Source organism: Tachyglossus aculeatus, chromosome 23 (genome assembly GCF_015852505.1).
Source record: "Tachyglossus aculeatus isolate mTacAcu1 chromosome 23, mTacAcu1.pri, whole genome shotgun sequence".
In the NCBI taxonomy this organism is placed as follows: Eukaryota; Metazoa; Chordata; class Mammalia; order Monotremata; family Tachyglossidae; genus Tachyglossus; species Tachyglossus aculeatus.
The window spans coordinates 26451013-26468670 of NC_052088.1; the positions used below are offsets into that span (position 1 = coordinate 26451013).

General features: G+C 42.5%; 1 protein-coding gene across 2 annotated transcripts in view; it reads right to left on the reverse strand.

Annotated features, from left to right (window-relative positions):
- Nucleotides 1–17658, reverse strand: part of FAM172A (family with sequence similarity 172 member A) — a 445054-nt gene that overhangs the window by 122948 nt on the left and 304448 nt on the right. For both annotated transcript variants that reach the window (XM_038765425.1, XM_038765426.1), the window contains exon 9: nt 9897–10013. In XM_038765425.1, coding sequence (XP_038621353.1) covers nt 9897–10013 — 117 coding nt within the window. The remainder of the gene's footprint in view (nt 1–9896; nt 10014–17658) is intronic.

A 17658-nucleotide genomic window follows, 5' to 3' on the forward strand; every position in this document is an offset into this window, starting at 1 on the left:
AATCTGATGCAAGTCAGAGATTACTCAGGTGATATGTCAGTCTTTATGTTATCTACCTACACTTCACATATGTAAAAGCATTTCTTGTAGGAGATTTTCAATAGTAATGAAAGTTACACTACTCCATCCACAGCTCTGGTCATTAATCATTTTTCTTATTATTTATGATCTGCTTTAGGTAAGTGAAACTGAATGTCTTTCACTCAGCCTTGAATTAGAGCAAATTTCAAGACAAAGTTATCTGGATTCAAGTTATATGATTACAAAATTTCAGATTTATTTTGGGACGTTTTAAGGTTTTGATTTACAAAGAAAATAGGCATTTCTCTGACAGCCCACCGGGACTCACATTCTTTAACTTTTAACATTCAAGTCAGAGCTGTCAAACTCTATCCCAGGTGATCTCTAATTCCACCAGTTACGGCCAATAAAAATGGAAGGTTAAGTTGGGAATTGGTGGTCTAAAACAAGTCTAATATGAATGGCTTCACTAAGGGCAAAGAAATGCCTAGTGCTTTTATTAATACTACATCATGGAATAGTCACAATGCACAGTTTTTTTAAACATAACAACAACCTGGAAATGGTTTATTAGAGAAAATTGTCTGAGTAGTAGGCATTATGTCCTCATGTACAATTCTGCATATTTTAAAATCTCACAAATTGCACAGGTAGGACTCCAAAGGCAGAGCAACAATATTTCAATTGTGAGAAAGTGGTGCTTTTTGGCCATTAAAAATAGATTTAACATACCCATTTATAGTTTCATCTACAAAGGAAATGGAAAGAGGACAATTCAAGCAAAAATCCAGGAAATTCAGACAAAAAAATTCTACTCTTCAGAAAACATTTTTGGGGAACCCAATAACCTATACTGATTCCTACACTGAAAAAATTTATGGGGTTACTATTCAACTCTCCAATTAACACTTCGACTGAGGAAAAACGAATATCGTTGTAATTACATGATGTTCAAAATATTGACAAATATGATGGACGGTGAATCAGGTGCTGGAGAAGAAAATATTGAATGCCCACAGGGGATGAAGGAGACTAGATGATTTAAACATCTCATAACTAGATGATTTAAACATCTCATAAATACGATCTAACGTGCCAAAAAACTTCCTCTGAAAAAGAGAAGTTGAGGAGTGAGAACTATCCAACATTGGCTCTCAAAGAGCCACTAAAGTTCTGAAAGCATGTCCTTTCTTTAGACCTGCTGGAAAACTCTGCGTTTTCTTCAGTTTTTGAAAATTGAAGTAATAGATCAGCCTGCAACCAAGAAGCCTTTTATGCAATCAAAGGCCTTCATTAGCAACATAGAGCTCAAGGTGCCGTGGAATTCTGTTCCTCAGGTGGCACACAGCAAACACAGCAACAATGGACGAGGACGTAGACAAATCGAATGAGAATGATAGTCTAGGAGACTATCAGAGTGTGGCAGCATCATGGCATAGGCTTTAGACCAATCTGGAGAGCTGCAAAACTGTAGTACTCACCAACCTCCTATATAACTGAGATCTGGACTCAAAGACACTGCATATGACTCCTTGAGCCACCCTATCAGCATCACTTATGGGCCAAACGCATAATACGATGGCAAGAAAGAATTCAAAATAGGAAAGTTTGACACTGGAGCTAGTGTCCTAGCACAGAAGCTATGCCCACCTCGACACCTTTTCACGTGGTGAAATATGGGGAGAATGGATAACAACAGGCTACTCAAACAGCTGCTATATGGTGAGCTGAAATCGAGCAACTGTAAACAAGGGGGAATAGAAGAAATATTTTCAGGACACAGATTGATAATAATGGCATTGCAGCCGTACACCTCCACTAGCCAGCGTCGGGATGGTGCACTACAACGAAGAAAGGAGCGGCTTTTTCAGAGAAGAGGCTTTGAAAGGCTCATGGAAGAAAGCAGCAAAAATGAAAGCAGCACCAAGCACTGCTAACGAACATGAGAGTATAAAAAACGGCAGTCTTTTTGTGCGCCCGGTGTCGTTAAGTAGTGGTTCTGCTCTATTTTTTTTTTTTAGTCAGAGAGATGAGGTATGAAATTTAAGTCTCTATAAACTGGGAACCAAAAATTGTGGGAAGAGCTAATAGCAATATTCAGTAATTAGGGCTGTGGTTCTCCACCTTTGGATAGTGGATGTAATAATAATAATAATAATAATGGCATTTATTAAGCGCTTACTAAGTGCAAAGCACTGTTCTAAGCGCTGGGGAGGTTACGAGGTGATCACAGTCTTAACCCCCATTTTACAGATGAGGGAACTGAGGCACAGAGAAGTGAAGTGACTTGCCCTAAGTCACACAGCTGACAATTGGCGGAGCCAGGATTTGAACCCATGATTTCTGACTCCCAAGCCCGGGCTCTTTCCACTGAGTCACGCTGCTTTTCCTCAAGTATGCCTGTGGGAAGAGTGAGGAAAATGGCACAGAAAACGGCCATTAAGTCAGGCCACCAATCAGAAAACTGAAACCTTCAGCCTTACCCCAACTCTGACTGTGTCAGATCAGGTGAACAACTGTTACTCTCTGCTTTGGATGCTACTTTTTTTCTCGGCTGCAGGCCCAGAACCTCAGAGAGGGAATAAGGAAAGTACGGAGATTCCGTATAATGAAAGGGGATGGGCTGGGATGAGTGAAAAAAGGGTGAGGTATGACGACACAGTGTGAATGAGGCCAGAACCTGAAAGCGAGTGAGGCTGAAGGCTGAGGGTGACAAAGATGGTGAGTGAGTGAATGAATGTCTCTTATTCTGTCTCTTCCTGGCTTTCAATCTATTCTGCTCATCATGTTTTTTCCTCTTATTTCCCCTCCCTATGTTTTTTCAGTCCTCGTCACAGCAAAACAGCAAAAAGATCCAGGTGCCCTCTCCTGGGCAGGCTCACTGGCAAGGGAAAAAATGGTGGAAAAACCCCTGGATCACGGTGACTTGGACAAAGGGCAGAATTAATCCAGAATAAGTAAAATGTTTGATGTCTGATATAGAGAATTTAAAAGGTCTTTTGTAACTATATCACGGGAAAAAATGTAATGACAGTAAAGCACTGACTAGTTTATTTGTAAACTGCTATGAGATGGGAGAAATCAGGTGACCTGATGTATCTCAGGGGACTTATGGGTTAGGGAATTCTTGATGGTTACCCAGGGCCACCACGCCAAGGGGGCATATCCTATGAGTAACCTACCTCGCTGGCACAGGCTGGATGCATTTTCAGAAGCCAGGATATTAGATGGAGGTTTCAGGAAGAAAGGTTTCCAGGGTGTGGATTATAACCTCTGCAATAATCATTTGTTCTAAAATGCTACATTCGATTAATGCACCGCCTTTGGTGAAACCTTATTCTTGTGTTTAACTTGGCTCTGCTCTGGTTTGGAGGAAAACTGGCCAAGATATCCAACTTCCTCCATTATAATTTCACTTTATATCCAACACAAAAGTTGGTTGGCACATCCTTGATGATTTTAACAACCGCACCCACTAGTCTCCTTCCACCACCTACCTTCTTCTCCCATGTGCTTACATGAATGTTTTTGTGCTTGCTGGTGTGCGTATTTATGTGTGTGCTATGAAAATTGCCACCTGAGGGTGCTTTTTTGTGCTTAGTCAGAAGGACCTGGGTTTTAATCGTGGTTCTACTACGTTTCTGCTGTGTGACCTTGGACAAGTCATTTTACTTCTCTGGGCCTCAGGTGAATCATCTGTAAAACTGGGAGTGTGAGCCCCATGGGGGATGGGGACTGTGTCCAGCCAGATTAATTTGTATTTAACCCAGAGTCTAGAACAGTGCTTGGCAATATAGTAAGCACTTACAAGTAACCTAACTATTGTTATTATTTACATTTCTGGGCTGGAGAACTGGGGACCTGCAAGCAGAGTCTGGGGAAAGGACGTCTCAGCTGCATATTTATTGCTTATGTGTTGCTGTTGGACTCATTGTGGGTGAAGAGGAGAGATGGGAGGATAGAGGACCATATCTATTCTATTTATTTTATCATACCTATTCTATTTATTTTATTCATATATATTCTATTTATTTTATTTTGTTAATATGTTTGGTTTTATTCTCTGTCTCCCCCTTCTAGACTGTGAGCCCACTGTTGGGTAGGGACTGTCTCTACATGTTGCCAACCTGTACTTCGCAAGCGCTTAGTACAGGGCTCTGCACACAGTAAGCGCTCAATAAATATGATTGATTGATTGATTGATTGACCGCTGAGCAGTGAGGGTTGTGTAGAAGCAACGTGGGCTTCTAGGACTTGTCTTAGAGGGGAATCAAGACTTCATCCTTGAGCAAAAGCTTCAGAGCCACTCTGTCCCCCAGGTAGGGCCATTTTGGAATTCCCCTATGCCTGACATGGTGACACTGTCAGGAAGCTTAGAGCTAGGCTATGTGAAATGGATGAGGCCATCAGAGCAAAGGAACCAGAACTAAGGCCAAGGAGTCTGAACCCAGCAAAGTCCCTCCCAAAATGCCGGTGGGGTGGAATCAGAGTGAACACCCCTGAAGTCAGCTTTTCAGTCACCGGAGAAAAGAGCAAAATTCCAAAGGACCAGGGAGAGAGAGTGTTGAGATCTTGGGCCGGCTCCTTCCCACAGAAGGAAAAGACCTCTGGAACCAACAGACGCATAGCCAGACACTTCCCTGCTATGCAGCATTTAATTTATTAACAGTGGAAGACTGGATCTAGCATTATCCCATTGGGAAGAACATTAACTATGCCTGCGGAGGACCAAGCAGCTGTGGTTGGTGAAGCAAAGCCAGGATTGGCTGTTCTAACTCATGGCTCCTGAAAGTACCGATGGATCTCAGAGGCAGGTGAGGGAGGGAATCAATCTGATTTTAGGAGCATTTAGTTCGGCAGCCTGGACCGCCCGAAAAATGTACGACTCTCTGCCAGGCCTGTCAAACACTGCCCACCACTTCTTCTTGGTTGAACAGCTGCTGGTCATTCTCAGCTCTACCAGAAGTTTCATTAAGGAAGCAATGGTCTTAGGCTACAGTGAAGAAGAAGCAGTGTGGCTCAGTGGAAAGAGAACGGACTTGGGAGTCAGAGGTCATGGGTTCTAATCCCAGCTCCGCCACTTATTAGCTGTGTGACTTTGGGCAAGTCACTTCACTTCTCTGGGCCTCAGCTACCTCATCTGTAAAAAGGGGATTAAGACTGTGAGTCCCATGTGGGACAACCTGATTACCTTGTATCTCCCCCAGTGCTTAGAACAGTGCTTGGCACATAGTAAGTGCTTAACAAATACCAAAATTATTATTATTATTACTATTATTATTACAGTGGGTTTTCACCGTGCTTCGCCATAGAACAGGGCATTTGTGAGGGTGAAGAAGTGGCTGTAGTGGTCGTTAGGTTGCGTTTGAGGGGTGTCATCTGTGACCACACTGCTGGTATGACTCCCACCATCACATCATCTCCCCTTTATTTCTTCTCAGGTTGGATGGCTACCTCCTGCTGATCCACTTTGTGACTAGGAAAAGTGGATCATGAAAACTACTTTTATTTTGGGGAAACCAGCCTCCTTGGATAGCCATGTCCTATGGAGTCAAACCAGAAAATTTCCCAATGAATAAGGTCATTTCTCCCACAACGCTGTATTCAAGGGCCAAAATAATGGCCCAAGGCTCAGTGCAGAAGGAAGGACCCCTCAGCCTTAAAAGATGGGGTGACCTTGGAGGCTACCTGAGGTTACTACTGGTCCAGGCCTAAGCAGCCTTTAAATCAGAAGCAGCTATGCCTTGCCAGAGATTAAGACACCTTCACTCCCATTTTTATTTTAACAGCAGCTGCCTGGTCCTTGAGTAATTTGTATTCCTAGCTTGAAAAGACAATGGTCAAAGAGGCAGAGTTCTGCCTGGAATCCTCTGCGTGCTGGCTGGTTGGTAAAATTTGCATGGAGAGGCTGCAAGCCAACAGCCCCAACAGCAATTATTTTTGAAAATCCGTGGAAGGTGGCAGAGAGAGAAGAAAAAGAAGTCATTTTCAAGTTTTTCCACAAAAGCATAAAATTGGCAAGCTCAAGATATGAGTCTACTCAAACTTCAATATTTAGTAAAAGAATGGAGCAGAGATGATCACAAACATTCACATTAGCATAGAAGATAATGGAAACATGGGTTAATCCAAAACAAGCCATGCCAAATTCTGTAGGCGTTAGGACCACGACGGGCACTTCTCATTATATTGATTATGTCATTAAAATAAATTAATACGCTTCATTTTGAGCAGGTCAGGGGATATTATCTGCCTTGCCTGCACAGGCCCTACAAACACTCGAGGCAAATCTTCCTAGAGAAAATTCCATTGCTTTCCCACATTTGCGTGAGACAAGTTAATGCCAAGCCTCAATCTAACACTAGTAGACAGGATTACAACTTCAGAACAGTTCTCACTGCTGCTCAACTCACGCCAGGAACCTTGACGTCAGCGAAGGCCTCCCACCACTCAAAGGTTATATGACAACTCCAGGCCATAAAAGGACTGGTTTTCATAACCCCATGGCCATTTTGGGGAGAACTCACATCTTCCAGTCCCTTGGGCAGGAGCTGACTCTTAGTTCTCTAGCTCATCATCATCATCAATCGTATTTATTGAGCGCTTACTGTGTGCAGAGCACTGTACTAAGTGCTTGGGAAGTACAAGTTGGGAACATATAGAGACAGTCCCTACCCAACAGTGGGCTCCAGTGGGGGTGGGCTTCTCTGTCCCCTCAGTGGCTAGTGTTAGCCTTGGGCTCCTGCCCCTGCGTTTACTACTACAGGCCTGGGCTCTTATTTGCACTTAAAATAATTATAATAAAAAAAGATAATTATAATAATAGTTGTATTTGTTAAGCGCTTACTGTGAGCCAAGCACTGTTCTAAGCGATGGGGTAGATACAAGGTAATCAGGTTGTCCCATGTGGGGCTCACAGCCTTAATCCCCATTTTACAGATGAGGTAGCTGAGGCGCAGTGAAGTTAAGTGTCTTGCCCAAGGTCACACAGCAGATAAGTGGCGGGGCCGGGATGAGAACCCATGTCCTCTGGCTCCCAAGACCGTGCTCTTCCTACTAAACCACGCTGCTTGAACAGCAGACACAAGGCAAGTATCTCAGTGTCTGCATTTATCTTTCTACCCATTATCCTCTCCGTCCTCTCTGCCACTTCTTGTGTTAATTAATTAATGATGGCATTTGTTAAGCGCTTACTATGTGCAAAGCACTGTTCTAAGCGCTGGGGGGATACAAGGTGATCAGGTTGTCCCACGCGGGGCTCACAGTCTTAATCCCCATTTTACAGAGGAGGTAACTGAGGCTCAGAGAAGTTAAGTGACTTGCCCAAGGTCACACAGAGGACATGCGGTGGAGCCGGGATTCAAACCCGTTTTTTGTCTCTTCCTTCTCTGACCTGGTTTTCTCTCTCTCTCTCGCCTGCTTCCTTCCCCAGCAGTAGTTCCCCTAGTAACCCTGCCCCTCAGAAGTACAACACCAACTTCACATTGTACTCAAAATTAAAATAGGAATCTATGTCATCATGAGTACCAAAAGGAGAAATGGAGTTGCCCATTAATCATATTCACAATTTATAAACCAATTGAGATATGCAGTAAAAATCAGTGAGGACCAAAAAAAATGTAAGAAAAATGGACAGAGAAAAAATACATCTTCAACTTGTAAAACTTTAGCTTAATGCACTGGCAATTAGAGATACATATTCAATGAGAAAGATAAGAAGGGATAATGCCGAAAGATGTAAGAGGTGTTACAGTAAACAGACAACTGAGAAGTGTGAAAGTAATGAAAAATATTCCATGGTAATTGTGGCTTGAGCTCAACTGAGGTTTCGTTTCCTTTGGTAGGATAATCAAGTTCTAATAATAATAGTAATAATAATATTAATAATGAGCCCAATTCTCTCATCTGTAGCAACTAAGGGCATCGTAATGCATTCTTGGGAGCTGTTGAGGAGAAAGTAATTTCCCTCGCCCTCTGTCTTATTCTCCATTTACGCAGGATTACACCTATTTGGCAGCCAAATCACTCTCCAGGTTACTGAGGGTGCCCTTCTCCACATCTCCTTAAGATACCTTTTTAAGGAACTCCGAAGAGATGAGGCAAAAGTGGCTCAGCGTGAGAAGCAGCGTGGCTCAGTGGAAAGAGCACAGGCTTTGGAGTCAGAGGTCATGGGTTCAAATCCCGGCTCCGCCAACTGTCAGCTGTGCGACTTTGGGTAAGTCACTTGTCTGTGCCTCAGTTCCCTCATCTGTAAAATGGGGATTAAAACTGTGAGCCCCCCGTGGGACAACCTGATCACCTTGTAACCTCTCCAGCGCTTAGAACAGTGCTTTGCACATAGTAAGCACAGAACAAATACCATCATTATTATTATTATTAAAAGTGTGGAAAATCTGATGGCAATAACACTCCTCACACTCTGTCGCTGGTTAAATTTGCAAACAGGGCCTGTTCTCTCCTAGTGCAACACAGGTAAGGATGCCATATCACTTCCTTGAGCTCTGCAAAGTTTGAGGATGCGATCTCTCTCTCTCTCAGGATGTTTGACAGCCTGTCCTCTACCTTTGACGAGGGACAAACCGGGGTCGATGATAATAAGGAGAGACCATTTTTTCTATAAATTCATCTTCTGAAGACCTCCAAGTTTTTTTCCAGATGTCATCTAATTAATCCTTGCACACATTCAGAAAGGGAGATAGTGTCTCTGAATGTAGAGAGATTGGGTGAGACTGGGTTTAGAATATTGATTCAAGTTATTAAAAGTCATAAACAAATTGGAGGAAATCCAAAGAGGAACAATAAAGGATTATGTGCCTGAAAATACTGGGCTCGGAGAAATAATTCCAATGAATATTTATGCTGTTAGACTAGAAATGACAAAGAAGTACAGATGAGGCATGTAACCTGTTTACGGCATTAGAAAAATAAATGCCATATAAAGCAGATGAGCTTAGTAGGCAAATACCTCCAGCAGGAAGTATGGGATGAATGCAAGAAAAGGAAAAATCCTAGAGACACGCTCAATGAGTCACTGTCTAGTTTTCAATTTTATGATCAGAACTCTCACTGTTGGTGGGATTTTACTGCAGCAAGATGGCACAAAAGGTAGACAAGTGAATGGTGAATCACTAAAATCAATGGAAATGGGTGGGGGTAGATTCTCACACAAATAGGAGACTGTCTAATACCACGCTGGGCAGAACATATTGCGGGGGAGAACGGGGATTCTGATGAAGAGTTTTTTTCAGCTTGCAAAAAAACTGGTCTTTTTTCTCTGGAAAACCTTGAAAAATCCAGGGGGTCGGTTTGCGAAACACGAGTTGGTAGGCCCGGGGATGGCTGTGGCAAAGCAAAACTGAGAAAGAAAAATTCATGAATGACGTGGGCCAACTCCATCCCCCTTTGGAAAACGGCCACCACCAGCCCTTTTGTTCTGAGCTCTGAGGATTGGTTTTCTTTTGACCACACTGGTGATAGAGAATCAACACAGCTAGGAGAGGCATCAAGTGACCTCCTTTTGGGAGGCAAAGTAGGAGCTAGAGCCTACATTAATGCAAGTCTCTCCCCTGCAATTAGAAGGCTCTGATTCTAAACAGCTAGTGCCAAAAGTACACAGCGGGAAAAAATATTTCCTAAAATTGAAACCTTCTTCCAAGATTCAATTCCTCGCCCACTCATTATCTACACAAGGAAGAAGAGATGTAGCCACTTTTTCTTTGTTTTGACTCATGAGTTTGTTCCTCAGCAGTATTTCCATTTTGTTTGTGCATTTCTGCGCAAGGACTCTCTTTAAATGTTCTAGCCCAAGCAAATGGGGGCTCAGGATGTAAAGATTCACACAGAGAATACGAGCATTTTAAAAAATTCACTCTCACCTCTCTCATCCATTCTCGAATAGTTTTGCCAGCTTCTTGATGCCATACATTGTGAACGGAGTCTGTCAACGCCACAGCAGTTACCTTACTCTTTACATCTGCTTCTCGTTGAATCATCTGTTTAAAAAGAGGAAAATAAAATATTGGCAGTAATTTCTTCCTGCCTCCGAAGAGATGTCTGCTCAGTCCCAGATAATGATATTCAAACAATGCAAACTCATTACGTCCTCAAATTTTTTTTCAACACCAGTAAAAACAAACTCTGCCCTTATTTAGGAAAGTGGAAAGACCAAATATAAAGACCAAATATTTTCTTCTACCCAATTCCACTTAGGTATTAGAACTATGGTGCTCTACTGTTTTCCAGGGGTTACGGCAATTCCAGGATTCAAGGGACCGTAGTGAAAAATTGGAGGAGTCTCTGAGGACACTTTTTACAGGTTTCTTTCACTCCGGGTTTCTGGATTTCAGGAAAGTACATACCTGTGGTTCACAGTAAGCAACTCATGACTAACATCTACTACTTTTCTATAGGTTGTACATCAGGGAAAAAAAAGCAGTTTTGCTCTGACCTGTCAAGGTTCTTTTCTTTTCATATCCAATCTAACTACCCACTTCTCCCAGATCTTGTAACCCTTTGCTGTCTCTAATATGCACACAAATCTTTCTCTTCAGAGCCTGTGGATATCATTTGGCTTGCCAATACACTGCTTCTGTTGATAGTAAAAAACATTATTTCTATAAATATTACACTATTTCTGAAATAAAGCCTGGATCTGTGTGAAAACAATGAGGAACTCATCGGCGGCATGAGAGATAAAGAACTGAAAAAGAGTAGTTCTGTGTAAAAAGAAGACAGAAAAGGTTTTAATCGCCTGTGTAATACTAGTGACCCTAATTTGAAACACTGAAAGAGAGAAGACCTAATGAAAAATTATAGTAAAGTACAATAAATTGCAGTCCTGAATGCCATAGTAATATCTTCACTATTAGTTTGTATCAAATGTCATTTTCTCCTTCTAAATTCTTCTCGTGTTGGTGGAAAAGAACAATTTCCCTGTATAAAGCCGGCTATCATTTATCATCAATCTCTATAAACTATTTTCCCGGAAAATGTAATGCTGCACTTTTCAAAAACAATGGAAAGAAACTGAATGACTTTACACCTCTCGGATTCAGAGATGAACACTGTAACCTATACTTTTGATACTGAAGCACTATTTGTTGCCATTCTGAATAAAAAAATGTCTCTTTTTTGATTTTCTCTAAAGGCTACATATGCACATCCTCTCACTGAACACTACTTAATGTTATTCCAATTCATTGTTAATGCTGTGTCAGCAGCATTTCCGCATCTTAAATCTTTGCGTCTTATATTTTCTGCTTTTCTAATGTGTTAAAATCTTAAAATCAATGCTGGTTATCAACCTGATCTTGTGACTACAAAATATTCACCTGCAACACCAGTGTTACTTTAAAAGAGCATAAAACAGTATTTTGATTTAATACTTCACATTTATTATTCAGTGGTACACCACTTGTATCTGTCACAGTCTAGATTTAATTTTTAAAAATATTTTCCTTCCTCTTGAAATACACTGGCATTTGGAATATGAAAACTTAAATCAACACTATATAATAAAATATTTCAACAATGAGGAATTTAGCTGGCAAAGTACAAACCTCTATCTTTCTGCATCACTTGCATTTTGCAAAGAGTAGCACTTTCCAGAGACCTGAAGTAATTGTTGGAGCCTACCGAATAAGAACATGTTCCTGGCTTTTTTCAAAGCCATAATAATTGTTTTACCTAAGAGTTGGAGCTCCACCACTTGACAAAGATTATATACTTTCCCCTGATAACAATAGAGTGCATATGTATCGTGGCTGCATCCAAAGCTGCTAAAACAAATGAGTTTCCAAAACCAACTTTGGCATACAACTAATGATTTGGGGATTGAAGGAAACAATGAACGATCCTATAATCTTGTAAATTTAGAAGTCAGCAGGTGGCACAATCAGTAGCCCAAGGGGCTTGAGGTTCCTCATGCCAACCTACAGAAGCTGCATTAATAATAATAATAATGGCATTTATTAAGCGCTATCTGCAAAGCACTGTTCTAAGTGCTGGGGGGATACAAAGTGATCATGTTGTCCCACGTGGGGCTCACAGTCTTAATCCCCATTTTACAGATGAGGTCACTGAGGCACAGAGAAGTTAAATGACTTGCCCAAAGCCACACAGCTGACAATTGGCAGAGCCGGGATTGGAACCCACGACCTCTGACTCCCAAGCCCAGGCTCTTTCCACTGAGCCACGCAGGCAGAACCAATCTGGTTTAAGTAGTTGCTCCTTCTCATGGTCAAATTGGTCTCACGGGACGTGAAATAGAAGGTAAATACTGGGGTAGCCCCATTGAGGATGTCTTTACTCTTTAATCCAGTAATTTCAGGCAGTGTTCAACCCTTAGTACAGTGCTCTGCACACAGTAAGTGCTCAATAGATACCATATCCATCTCTATATATTGCGAACTTGTACTTCCCAAGCGCTTAGTACAGTGCTCTGCACAACGTAAGTGCTCAATTCATTCATTCATTCATTAAAGCATATTTATTGAGCGCTTACTGTGTGCAGAGCACTGTACTAAGCACTTGGGAAGTACAAGTTGGCAACATATAGAGACGGTCCCTACCCAACAGTGGGCTCACAGTCTAGATAAATACGATTGAATGAATGACTGAATGAATGAATATCATCATCATCATCAATCGTATTTATTGAGCACTTACTGTGTGCAGAGCACTGTACTAAGCGCTTGGGAAGTACAAGTTGGCAACATATAGTACAAGTTGGCAACATATATCCCTGGTTAATTATAGTTTTGTCAGTATTTCTCAATCTGGGTGTCTGCGGCCCCTGTGGGACCCAAGTAGGGGTTTTGAAAGGTGAAATTCATTCATTCATTCAATCGTATTTATTGAGCACCTACTGTGTGCAGAGCACTGTACTAAGTGCTTGGGAAGTACAAATCATCATCATCATCAATCATATTTATTGAGCGCTTACTATGTGCAGAGCACTGTACTAAGCGCTTGGGAAGTACAAATTGGCAACATATAGAGACAGTCCCTACCCAACAGTGGGCTCACAGTCTAAAAGGGGGAGACAGAGAACAAAACCAAACATACTAACAAAATAAAATAAATAGAATAGCTATGTACAAGTAAAATAAATAAATAAATAAATAAATAAATAAATAGAGTAATAAATATGTACAAACATATATACATATATACAGGTGCTGTGGGGAAGGGAAGGAGGTAAGATGGGGGGGATGGGGAGGGGGACGAGGGGGAGAGGAAGGAAGGGGCAACACATAGAATCGGCAACACATAGAGACGGTCCCTTCCCAATAACGGGCTCACAGTATAGAAAGGGGAGACAGACAACAAAACAAGTAGACAGGTGACATTACCATCAGAATAAATAGAATTATAGCGCTATACACATCATTAATAAAATAGAGTAATAAATATGTACAAGGGCTGTGGAGAGGGGAAGGGGGTAGGGCAGAGGGAAGGAGGGGGGGCGATGGGGAGGAGGAGGAGAGGAAAAAGAGGGGAGGAGGGTTTGGAGGAGCTGAACGGCAGTTTGACTATGGGAGGGCAACTTGCTAACACAATCTCCAACCTCAAAATGATTTTAATCAGCTCTCTCCCTCCTAACACACTCGCTTGTCGCCCACTACAACCCAGCCCACTCTGACACCAACCTACTTACTGTTCCTCAATCTCATTTCTCTGTCCACTGATCCCTTGTTCACGTCCTCCCTTCTTCACAGTCCCGAGGACACAGACTAGATTTTGCAGAACAACTCGGGTCTTAGGCAGGAAGAAAAACTACCACCACCAACTGCCTTAGGAACCTCAGATGTTCCTCAGACAGTTCTGAGGTGGAAAACAACTTTAGCTGGCCAGATTTCATTGATCGGGATTCTAGAAACTTCCTGAATCACTCAAGGGTAGTTACTGAGTGCTTCCAATGAGCAGAGTACTAAAGTATGTGCTTGAGAGAGTATAATACAACAGAGATATAGACACGTTCCCTGCCCACAACAAGCTTACAGTCTAAAGGGTGTGAAGATTGGATGTGTGGCTACATATTGAAATAACTGGGCTGCTTTCAGGGTCCTCTTCTGGAGCTGTAACTCATGGTATGAATATGCTTGAGAATAAAGTGAATTCCAGCTGGACAAAATATATGGATTTTTTCCCATTTTTTACACAGTCTGAAGCAATCCTCAGTTTAGAGATGGAGGGCAGCGATATTACACATCTGAACTAGTAACAGTGAGTTCAAAAAATCCGGGGTAGAAATTCAAAGTAATTACATTTTTAGGAAGGATCGTCTCCCAACAAGCACCCACGAGAAGCAATGGGGTCTAGTGGATAGAGCACACAAGCCTGGGAATCAGAAGGACTTGGGTTCTAATTCTAGCTCCGCCACTTGTCTGCTGTGTGACCTTGGGCGAGTCACTTCACTTCTCTGTCCCTCAGTTTCCTCATCTGCAAAATGGGGATTAAGACTGTGAGCCCCCCGGAGGACAATCTGATCACCTTGTAACCTCCCCAGCGCTTAGAACAGTGCCTTGCACATAGTAAGTGCTTAATAAATGCTCTTATTATTATTATTATTAAAAATTTAAAATTGTTGTTGGTTTTTCTTAATGGTATTTGTTAAGTGCTTACTATGTACCGGGCACTGTACTAAGCACCAGGGTGGATTACAAGATCATCAGGTTGGACAGAGTCCTTGTCCCACATGAGAGTCACAGTCTTAACCCCCGTTTTATAGATGAGGTAACTGAGGCACAGAGAAGTGAAGTGACTTGCCCAAAGTCACACAGCTGACAATTGGTGGAGCCGGGATTTGAACCCATGACCTCTGACTCCAAAGCCCGGGCTCTTTCCACTGAGCCACGCCGCTTCTCAATGTTAAGTGCTGGCTCTAGTGTCTCATTCATTCATTCATTCATTCAACCGTATTTATTGAGTGCTTACTGTGTGCAGGGCACTGTACTAAGCGCTTGGGCAGTACAAGTTGGCAACATATAGAGACGGTCCCTACCCAACAGCGGGTTCACAGTCTGGAAGTTCGAGCTTCCCTAACAGGAAGAACACAATCACAGGTTAATCACGCGTGGGTGAGGCGGCTAGCTCTCACCCATGTGCACTTCTCATTCGGGACGAATCCGCTTTCCCACACGGGAAGAATCCATTCCATTATCCGCGCCCGTGGTGGGCAGCTAGCTCTCACCATGTGCTCTCCCTACACGGGAGGAATCCACTCACGATCCCCATCCCACGAGACACTCACCCGTCCCGTGGCCCTTGCCTCAGTGTTTATTTATTTATTTTACTCGTACATATCTATTCTATTTATTTTATTTTGTTAGTATGTTTGGTTTTGTTCTCTGTCTCCCCCTTTTAGACGGTGAGCCCACTGTTGGGTAGGGACTGTCTCTCTATGTTGCCAATTTGTACTTCCCAAGCGCTTAGTACAGTGCTCTGCACATAGTAAGCGCTCAATAAATACGATTGATGATGACGATGATGAAACACTGCATACTGCAAAAAATCGAATATGCTGATCCGACTCTCCTTCTAGAAGAACATTTCAGACATCACTATCTGTGAAGACTGAGAAGTCCAGATCAAATTCAGAAGCAGCGTGGCTCAGTGGAAAGAGTGGCTTTGGAGTCAGAGGTCAAGGGTTCAAATCCCGGCTCCAACACCTGTCAGCTGTGTGACTTTGGGCAAGTCACTTCACTTCTCTGGGCCTCAGTTCCCTCACCTGTAAAATGGGGATTAAAACTGTGAGCCCCCCGTGGGACAACCTGATCACCTTGTAACCTCCCCAGCGCTTAGAACAGTGCTTTGCACATAGTAAGCGCTTAACAAATACCATTATTATTATTATTATTATTAAGTTGGTAAAAACAAAATGGGCAAAAGCTGCAAGTCCACTGAATGAAGTTGGTTATAAGAATTTAAACACTGCCGAGAATAGAACTGAACTTGAATAATTTGGAAAATTATTCCAAAATATATATTAAATCCATCATCAGACTTTGGAGTGGATAACACAGACCATTCACTTTTTCCACGCTAACTGTGAAATGCTTATGATTCCCTACGAAGAGGGCTTTGTTCTGTTTATCCACTTAAGAATTAAAAGGGTGATTAGAAAACCATTCACCCAGTCTGAGTTCTAGTACCCATTTCACTACATGAGGTGGCAGCAATTATGTCAACATCTCATTATTCCTTTGTGTCCCTTTGGTTGGAGAATGGCAGCACTGACTTGGGGATCAAGTCCTGTAGTGCTTATGTAAATCACCACACCTGCTACTCTCCATTTCTTGTAGCATTTATTTAGCCCTTACAAAGTGCAATGCACTGCATGAAACGCTTGGAACTACAACAGAAGCATGATACACGTTCCTTATCCACAAAGAGCTTGCTCTGTGCCTCCCTCAATCAATTGTATTTATTGAGCACTTGTGTGCAGAGAATTGTACTAAGCACTTGGGAGGGTATAATACAATATACCAATATAACATACATTCCCCGCCTCAGTTTTCTCACCCGTTAAATGGGGACTTATCTATCTCCCTCCATGTTCGACCGTGAGCCCCACGTGGGGTAGGGACTGTTTCTGATTCAATCACAATGTCATCTATCCTGGCACTTAGTGCAGTGCTTGGTACAGCGTGGCTCAGTGGAAAGAGCCCGGGCTTTGGAGTCAGAGGTCATGGGTTCAAATCCCGGCTCTGCCACTTGTCAGCTGTGGGACTTTGGGCAAGTCACTTAACTTCTCCGAGCTTCAGTTACCTCATCTGTAAAATGGGGATTAAGACTGTGAGCCCCCGTGGGACAACCTGATCACCTTGTAACCTCCCCAGGCTTAGAACAGTGCTTTGCACATAGTAAGCGCTTAATAAATACCATTATTATTATTATTATTATTATTACATAGTAAGCGCTTAACAAATGCCATCACGATTCCTAGTATTACACCTAAAAATAATAATAACGATGGTATTTGTTAAGCGCTTACTATGTGCCAAGCACTGTTCTAAGCACCAAGGTAGATACAAGGTGATCAGGTTGTCCCACATAGGGCTCACAGTCTTAATCCCCATATTATAGCTGAGGTACCTGAGGCAAGGAGAAGTTAAGTGACTGGCCCAAAGTCACATAGTTAAGTGGCAGAGCCGGGATTAGAACCCATGACCTCTGACTCCCAAGCCCGGGCTCTTTCCACTAAGCCACACTGCTTCTGTAATGATTATTCTCAGTGTTGTACCTGACAGTAATTCTATCTCTTGGAAATTGGGAGCCTCCTTACAAAAACCTTGCTACTTACCTGGCGTTCCTTATCTCCTCTCTGCCATAGGGAAGACTTGATGGGAAGGAAGGGATCGTCTTTTCTCTAGGAGTTTTGTGTGCGCAAAGGGAAGATGGGCTGGCCGCCTTGGGACTGTCTATGCATAGGGAATGCCTGACGCGGGGGCAGGTGGACAGTGTATCCGAAAGAATATGGGATCTCTGCCCTCGTCTTTGCCCTCTTCCTGGCTCCATTTCTTTTGGAAACACTCTCCCAGGAGTTCTCTTTACCTCTCTCACTGGCCAGGACATTTTTGCAGGTTGCCCACTGTCTAGGGGCAGATCAAGTGGATCTTATCCCCAATTCTCCAT